Genomic DNA, 9,308 nt, shown 5'->3' with positions numbered 1-9,308 from the left:
TGAGACCGAGACAAGACCAAGACCGGTCTCGAGAACTACAACACTACAACAGACATAAACATCACAAAGTAAAAACATCTGTAATAACTTCACACATTCATGATCGCCGCTTTATCACACATATCTTAATGTTTTTGTCTTGTGATATTTCAAACCGTAACATCTGTTTGACACACCTCCAGTATATTTGGTGCTTCACAGCTTCTGTACACTGAGAAAAAACACCTGGTGTAAACAAAGGGTGAAAATGTAAGATTTTTTAAAATACTTTTTTTGGGGTGAAGTAATGGCAAGATCACACCACGTGATTTTTGGCTGGATTTTGCTGTCGCGGACAGATTTCCAAGGTCTGCCATCGCGACCAAATTGGTGCTCGGTCGCAGAAGCTCGTTAAGTATAAGCAGGTCAGCAACGTGATCCGGACCTGTCTCGAGCTGTCCCAGATGCTACGATGTTTACAAACCTGCTTGATATTATTGCCGAGTGATCTCGTCATGTGTGACACTGTGGATCTAATCCAGCCAATCACAGCGCAGAAGTTTTACGCCAAATTATTGCGTGGAGGAATTAAAACCTGCTGGCAAAACCTGCATATATTCATTAACAGAGCGTGTTAATTAACAGACATAAAGCTCTTTAAACTATCCTAAAGCAACAAGTCTGTATAATAGAAAATGGAAAACCCTTTAATAACACTTCAATGTTTCACGCTCCATTCCAGTGGATGGCGTAAACACACCAACAACCATCAAACTAGATCTTAACGCATTGTGGGAGGTGTTTTCGCTGTTGGTGGCATCTGCTCCTCGACCACGGTCTTGTTGTTAGCGCACTTTGTCTGCGTTGTGTTGTGTAGTGTGTGTGGTGCTACAACAAGAAGATGAAGGATGACAAGAAACCGTGTTGTGTAGTGTAAGCGCCATAGCAACTCAAGCAGTCTCACAGTCCCGTAGTGTCAGCTCGACTTTAAGTGTGTGACTCACCAGTGCTGGATCTGATGGTTTCATTTCCCACAGTTTGTCCCAGTAGATCATACTGGTTGAGTCTGGAACTCTCCTCCTCCACCACCACCGAATTAGACGCGTTCTTCGTCCACGTATACGTGACTTCTGATGTCGTGTAAGCGTCTGTGGAGATGAGGCGTTTCAAACAGATTATTAGCAAGAACATCATGATACTGGAGAATAAATCTGTCTGTGGACTCACAGCTGCCAAACTTCAGCGGACACGAGTGGAAATCCATGGGAAAATCTTCAAGATGCATCGGACACTCGGCATGAACGGTCAACCTGACATTCACACACAAACACACACACACCAAAACACAACCAGAGGTGAAACCATCAGGATTTGATGAGAATTGTTTGAGTTGATATTGAGGTCAGACAAATCTGAGCTCAGTTTGACACATTGTTGACATCCTCTGACTCATTTTCTTAAGAGAAATCTCTGAGACGCATATGAGACGTTTTCATTTGCTCTCCTTTCAATCTCATTGATGTCTAGGATGGATGTCATGTGTGATTTTTCTTCTGGGTTATCATGGAAACGACTGAACGCAAAGAGGAATCCAGCAGTCTGACCGAAATGAACTGAGATTTTACTACAGCGATTGTCAATTATCTTAAATGAGATGATTTTAATTAGCTGTTAAGTCAATAAGCCTGCGGGCACAATGACTGTCACGCGGTGAGAGTTCACTTGATATTTTCTGACGATGAGGACTATAAGAGAGTATGTCATGCAGTATGGTTTATACTGAGGCGGTAAGGTTGTGTCTGTGGTTACCTCATGGTGTAAAGAAGAGTGCCGTCGTCTTGGATCCGCAGCAGTTTGTTGGGCATTGTCATGTTGTGTGCGACAGATTTCTTGCCATTGTGGAAGAAGGTGTCTGGAGTCCAGATCTTACTGGCCATCAGGTTGTTCAGACGGAGAATGTTCATCGGTCCCTCGAACCTCAGCCTCTCATCCTTCCAGCTCTGCCTGAAGAACACATCGATGGTGTACTCCTGAAAGATCAGATCACACATCACATCTCTTTATTACCTCAATCATCTCTTCTAGACTTTAATGGGATTGCAAGGAGAGCAAATGAAAACTTCTCATCAGCGTCTCAGATGTTTCTCCTGAGAAATGTGTTTGTCATTAGAGTTTGAGAAGAGATGTCAATGTGTCAAACTGAGCTCAGATTTGTCTCGTCTGCTATCAAAACTCAATCTCATTGAAGATCTCACATTGACTCAAATCCAGATTATTTTACCTCTACAATCTACATTCATTTACACCTCCAGACTCTTCATGCGTTTCAACAAATACACTCTCAATTGTCTTTTATTTCTCCTAAGGAGAAACATTTGAGATTCATTTGAGACTTAAAGGAAACAAGTGAAAATCAAATCTTCTGAGCTGTGAAAGGGAAACATCTGAGCAATAACATGTTCCTCTGTGCGGAGACGTCAGAACAGTTTATATTCCTCTCGTGGTTTCAGATTGTACGTCTTTCTTCATCAAGATCCTCTCACAGTGATTGGCTGGCAGTAGATTTGCAGTCGTTTTCCCATCTGAATGAATCCCACCATGCGAATGACCTTATAAAAGTTTACTACATCTGAAAAAGAGGCTTTGTGTTTCAACTTCAATTCAATCCTCACTCCTCATTTCATTTCATTTGATTATTTATTCATCTGTCGTCGAATATAAACAAAGTTGAACTTGATTCGCTGATGCGGTTGCGACACAACATCAAGATGTTTAGATGACAACAAGATCTAGGCCCGAAGCAGTTCTGCCTGAAAGATTATTGAAAGACTTCAATCAAAGGAAGAGTTGGAGGAAAATGACTGAATTGAGGAGAACTTTCAAGTTTGGAAAGCTCTTAAAAAAAAGTGCTTCAAAAGGTTCTTTGATGCCTTAGAACAGTGGTCGCCAACCCGTCGATTGAACCTGATCAATGTTGAGTTTTGCAAGCGGATCTCTCCTTCTCTTCATTCAGCGGTTGTATGTTTTTCAGTTCTGCACGAATCTTTTCATGGCTGTGTAAATAATGATTCCCTGCGTGAGTTTTTAATGCGACCGTTATCATTAATCACATTTCATTGTGATGCGCGACTGCGCGTGATCGCTCTTCAGTGTTTCTAATGTCGGTGGTCAGTGATCAAGCGCAAAATGAGACTCGCGCATGCACTGGCGTAACTGTCATTTGGAGGTCACNATTCAATCTCATTGATGTCTAGGATGGATGTCATGTGTGATTTTTCTTCTGGGTTATCATGGAAACGACTGAACGCAAAGAGGAATCCAGCAGTCTGACCGAAATGAACTGAGATTTTACTACAGCGATTGTCAATTATCTTAAATGAGATGATTTTAATTAGCTGTTAAGTCAATAAGCCTGCGGGCACAATGACTGTCACGCGGTGAGAGTTCACTTGATATTTTCTGACGATGAGGACTATAAGAGAGTATGTCATGCAGTATGGTTTATACTGAGGCGGTAAGGTTGTGTCTGTGGTTACCTCATGGTGTAAAGAAGAGTGCCGTCGTCTTGGATCCGCAGCAGTTTGTTGGGCATTGTCATGTTGTGTGCGACAGATTTCTTGCCATTGTGGAAGAAGGTGTCTGGAGTCCAGATCTTACTGGCCATCAGGTTGTTCAGACGGAGAATGTTCATCGGTCCCTCGAACCTCAGCCTCTCATCCTTCCAGCTCTGCCTGAAGAACACATCGATGGTGTACTCCTGAAAGATCAGATCACACATCACATCTCTTTATTACCTCAATCATCTCTTCTAGACTTTAATGGGATTGCAAGGAGAGCAAATGAAAACTTCTCATCAGCGTCTCAGATGTTTCTCCTGAGAAATGTGTTTGTCATTAGAGTTTGAGAAGAGATGTCAATGTGTCAAACTGAGCTCAGATTTGTCTCGTCTGCTATCAAAACTCAATCTCATTGAAGATCTCACATTGACTCAAATCCAGATTATTTTACCTCTACAATCTACATTCATTTACACCTCCAGACTCTTCATGCGTTTCAACAAATACACTCTCAATTGTCTTTTATTTCTCCTAAGGAGAAACATTTGAGATTCATTTGAGACTTAAAGGAAACAAGTGAAAATCAAATCTTCTGAGCTGTGAAAGGGAAACATCTGAGCAATAACATGTTCCTCTGTGCGGAGACGTCAGAACAGTTTATATTCCTCTCGTGGTTTCAGATTGTACGTCTTTCTTCATCAAGATCCTCTCACAGTGATTGGCTGGCAGTAGATTTGCAGTCGTTTTCCCATCTGAATGAATCCCACCATGCGAATGACCTTATAAAAGTTTACTACATCTGAAAAAGAGGCTTTGTGTTTCAACTTCAATTCAATCCTCACTCCTCATTTCATTTCATTTGATTATTTATTCATCTGTCGTCGAATATAAACAAAGTTGAACTTGATTCGCTGATGCGGTTGCGACACAACATCAAGATGTTTAGATGACAACAAGATCTAGGCCCGAAGCAGTTCTGCCTGAAAGATTATTGAAAGACTTCAATCAAAGGAAGAGTTGGAGGAAAATGACTGAATTGAGGAGAACTTTCAAGTTTGGAAAGCTCTTAAAAAAAGGTGCTTCAAAAGGTTCTTTGATGCCTTAGAACAGTGGTCGCCAACCCGTCGATCGCACCTGATCAATGTTGAGTTTTGCAAGCGGATCTCTCCTTCTCTTCATTCAGCGGTTGTATGTTTTTCAGTTCTGCACGAATCTTTTCATGGCTGTGTAAATAATGATTCCCTGCGTGAGTTTTTAATGCGACCGTTATCATTAATCACATTTCATTGTGATGCGCGACTGCGCGTGATCGCTCTTCAGTGTTTCTAATGTCGGTGGTCAGTGATCAAGCGCAAAATGAGACTCGCGCATGCACTGGCGTAACTGTCATTTGGAGGTCACTATACTGTTGCGGTGCATTACTCTTAAAAACAGTTTATTCATAAGACATAAAAATGTCACTTGTTCGTTGTTGTACGTGTTTTTGTGCTTTGACACTGGATGCGCAGGCAAGCGCCGCGAGCGTGGATGATGCACGCATTTCATACTGTCGGCGTATCTGGAGTCGCGGCTCTCTGTCTTCAGCGAATATAACTTACGAGTGTGAGCAACGGGAGATGATGAGAAAGTTTTTAGATGTTAATGGCCCATAAACAATACACACCTTCCGCGAGCATTTCTTCATTTCTTTCAAAAAGTGGTGGGGACACGTCCTACCCGCCAGTTACGCCCATGCGCGCATGTAGTTTAATGTTGAGCTTGTCTGAAAGACAACATCAGTCTCTTCACAAAGTTGTAATCGTGAATGATGGTAAACCGCACAGTTTTCACTACAATCTCATGCGCCAGACGACGTCTCCTGCTGACATCCTATTTATGTCTCAATTAGCCTAATATGATCGCTCATTCATACTACATTGTCAGACCTTCAGCTATTTTGTGAAACAGATCATCATTACCAAGACATTAGTAGACGAGTAAAAGTAAAGAGATAAATGATTTATAAATAGATTGTTATTATTAGGGCCTATTTATAACATTTCCATCTATATCCTGTATTTACTTAATAAAAGCGAAGCAAATAAATGCATCATAGATAACAAATCTTTATACAGTAAATACCTAAATAATTAGGGTCTTGTTAAACTTATTCTTAACCTGGCTTTAATGTCAAGCTGGCATGTGTGAATTAGTCCTTGAGCTGGTGTTTGAAGTGGTGTTTTTCACCTCGTTTTGGCAACTCGACACGTTACAAAGAATTTCAGGTCATTCAAACAGACCCACAATTATAGGCTCAATAAAGGCCTCGAGCTGGAGGTTCAATCTGGGCTGTTCTTATTTTCAACTTCTTGAGTGGTAGATCTTGCCTTTCAACAATTCCGAGGTCGGAGGTCATGGGCTCAAAAAGCTTGGTGATCACTGCCTTAGAAGAACCTTTTGGTTCCATGAAGAACCTTTAACATCTGAAGAACCTTTTGATTTCACAAAAGGTTCTTTGTGGCGGAAAAGGTTCATCAGATGATAAAAGATTTAAAGAACCTTTGGCTGAACTATTCTTTGTGGAACCAAAAATGGTTCTTCTATGGCATCGCTATGAACAACCTTAAGCCCCTTTATTTTTAAGAGTGTAACAGTTCTGAAAGACCATCAACACACACAGATCTAAACCCAAAGCAGTTCTAGAGTAAAGACAGTTCTACGGTGAGAGCAGATTCAGAATCAAATGCTTCTTGAATACACTTTAAAAAAAATATGATTTAAATGTTCTTTGCAATGGTGCCACGGGACAATTTTTGGTTTCCTAAAGAACCTTTCAGTCAAAAGTTTCTAAAATAATCATTTCTTTATTATCTTTTTATTGTCTATTGGAACTATAGAAGACAAAGAGCCTTTTGTTCAACAGTAAGCTTCTATAGATGTTAAAGTTTATTAATGGAGCCAAACAACCCGACAAAGAATCTTTTAGGACACTTTATTTGTAAGAGGCCATCCACATGGATACGTGTTTAGCTAAAGATTTTGTATCGTATCAGCGTTTCGTCCAGACGAATCTGGAGTTTCAGGAACCTAAAACCGCTATTTTTTGAAACCTGTACCAGAGGATAAATAATGAAAATGCCACCCCTGCGTCTTCGTGTGTACGGCCTATCTGTACATTTTCTAAAACGATGATGTCATCCCCCCAGCGTGCAAAGTTTATACGCATGCTCCAAGTCTTCCTTCTTCATTTTTAGTGTATCTGTGGCAGAATTACAGCGCCACATACTGATTTGGTGTCTATACTACATCGTTTTGAGTCGGTTAAGCGGTTTGGTGTCTACGCAGTTATTTCTTGAGACGACGCCGTGAGATAAAACGATCGGATAGGGAAAGCTCTGGCTTCGTGTGGATGTGGCCTAAGTGTACAAACAGTTCTAGCAGATACTCGCCGAACAGCAATTCTGGACAGAGATCAGGCGTGAAACACAAGCACTTCAATAATAAAATCAATCTAGAGTGAGATGAACTCGTGTTTTTATGTCTCTGGCACATCTTCAGACTGGATTGCGTCTGGTCAGCACTACAGTACATGATGGAGCTTATGGTCCCGGATGAGGACGGTGTATCCATTAATGAACAGAGAACCCCCCTCATTTCCTCACATCACACACACACGCACGCACGCACGCACGCACGCACGCACGCACGCACGCACGCACGCACGCACGCACACACACGAGATTGCTTTACAAGTGTTAAGTGTGCATTCACATAGATTATTTATAGACACATCATTTATGATCGCCTGCGTGTGGTAATGAATTTATTATTCATGAGTTTCATTACGCTGAATGACAGCACCTTACTGATATCTGTTGTGTTGTCCTGACTAAATATATAAAGTACATGCAAAAAAATTATGAGACCGTTCTAAATGTTCATGGTATCATCATTCCAGTTCAGTGTCTGTTGAATTTCAACAAAATCAAACCTCATAAAGTCATCCAACAGCAATATGAAAGACTGACAGCATGACAAGACACATGAAAACTGTCATCAAAATCAAGATTGTCACATCATTTTAATATTACGTTTCCTAAACACATTTGCGTTGAGTAAAAGTGAATCTGAACTTGTTTTCTTTGCCATATTTGAGGTCTGAAAAAATTCAGAGCATCTTTACTGTTATTTTCACCTGTTTCTCCAGTTTTCATTTTCTGCAAATAAATAAAAACAGACATGATATTTTTATTTGGAATTTGGTGGAAATGTTGTGAGTAGTTCACAGAACGAAACAAAAATGATAATTTTACCTCAACACATACGGTACCTAGAAACCGTAAATTAAAGGGGTCATATGGCGCGTACACGTGTTATTAGTTGCTCATGCATGTATTAGACGTGTAAAATTGCAGAAATGAAAGTGGGAACAAAAGATGCGTTCTATGTAAAAGCGAATGCTCACCAGACCTGCCTGAAACACCTCGTGTAGCCACACCCCCACAAATCTACGTCAGTTGGTGGTCTGATTTGACTGAGACCGCCCAAATGTAGACGCAAGTAAGGTGGGCGTACCTGTCAGCACAATTGAAGAGGAACCTGATGTTCCAAATATGGTCAGAGGCGTCACATTTCCCTCACACGCTTGCAGTATTCCACCAATCACTACACACTGGTGAACTGGCCAATCACCGCACACCTCGCTTTTCAGAGCCATGAACTTTGTTAAACATCTGTGTGTTTCAGACAGGCGGAGCAAAGAGGAGATACAAACATGCATGGTGTGTGGAGAATACAGTGTTTATCAACCTTAAATCCTGTATACACTTTACATCACATCTAAAACAAACCATAATATTCCTTTTAGACGTGTCATATGACCCCTTTAAAAAAAACGAAAATAATTTTGAAATGGTCTCTTATTTATTTTCCACAACTGTAATTATTATGAGGTACTCAGATTTGTCCATTTCTATTCGATTCCCACTGTTAACTTGAGTAAAAGTGATTTATTTGACCGTGGATGAATCTCGGAGACCCCGCGGCCACAGGTCAGCACAAATACCGCTCGACCTCAAACCTCGCTCTACATTTTACTTGTTGTGTCTCTGTCTCACTCTGTTTTCTATTTCTTTACATGCGCTCCATGGCTCAGAGGCAGTCAGCGTTAATAAGCATGATGACCTTCTATGTGCTGGTGTGTGTGTGTGTGCGCGTCTGGGCTTTGTGTAGCGCCACAGGCTCAGAGCGGAGCGGGTTAACCCTCATCCATCACGGCCGGGGTCCCGTCTGGACGTCTCACGCGAGGATGATGCTGGTTCAAGGTCCCCTGTGGTAATCATATCTGTCACTGCAGCTATACTGACGGTATAACAGTTAGAAAGAGAGAGAAATCATATAAGAGGAAGAAAGAGATGCTCTGAGAGAGAGACGAAGAGTGCTTTATATATGAGATCGGCACCGTTTAGTCTCCTGAGACGTTATCCGATGACATTGAAGAGATAGACAGCACATATAAACATTCTGTCATCGTCTGTTCTCCCTCGTGTGTTTGTAAACCTGTATGCGAGTCTTTCTTCAGTGGAACACAATAGAAGATATTATGAGAAATGTCTCAGTGGTTCATACAATGGAAGTCAATGGAGTTCAGTGTTGTTTGATTATCAACATTCTTCAAAATATCTTCTTTTGTGTGAGGAAAGAAACTCATACAGATTTGACATGAGGATGAGTAAATGCTGAAAGACTTTTCATTTCGACTGAACTGTCCCTTTAAATTGAGACGTTTGCTTT

At 41.1% G+C, this 9,308-nt stretch overlaps 1 protein-coding gene across 1 annotated transcript in view; it reads right to left on the bottom strand.

Annotated features, from left to right (window-relative positions):
- The window catches only part of LOC130563956 (gamma-aminobutyric acid receptor subunit alpha-2), a 39,604-nt gene that overhangs the window by 15,563 nt on the left and 14,733 nt on the right, over positions 1 to 9,308 (bottom strand). Inside the window, exons 5-7 of the mRNA XM_057349789.1 lie at positions 3,516 to 3,736; positions 1,207 to 1,289; positions 984 to 1,127 (exon numbers count right to left, since the gene is read on the bottom strand). Coding sequence (XP_057205772.1) covers positions 984 to 1,127; positions 1,207 to 1,289; positions 3,516 to 3,736 — 448 coding nt within the window. The remainder of the gene's footprint in view (positions 1 to 983; positions 1,128 to 1,206; positions 1,290 to 3,515; positions 3,737 to 9,308) is intronic.

Source organism: Triplophysa rosa, linkage group LG13, assembly GCF_024868665.1.
Source record: "Triplophysa rosa linkage group LG13, Trosa_1v2, whole genome shotgun sequence".
Taxonomy (NCBI): domain Eukaryota; kingdom Metazoa; phylum Chordata; class Actinopteri; order Cypriniformes; family Nemacheilidae; genus Triplophysa; species Triplophysa rosa.
Note: the sequence above shows the minus strand (reverse complement) of the source record. Positions and strands in the feature narration are given on the sequence as shown.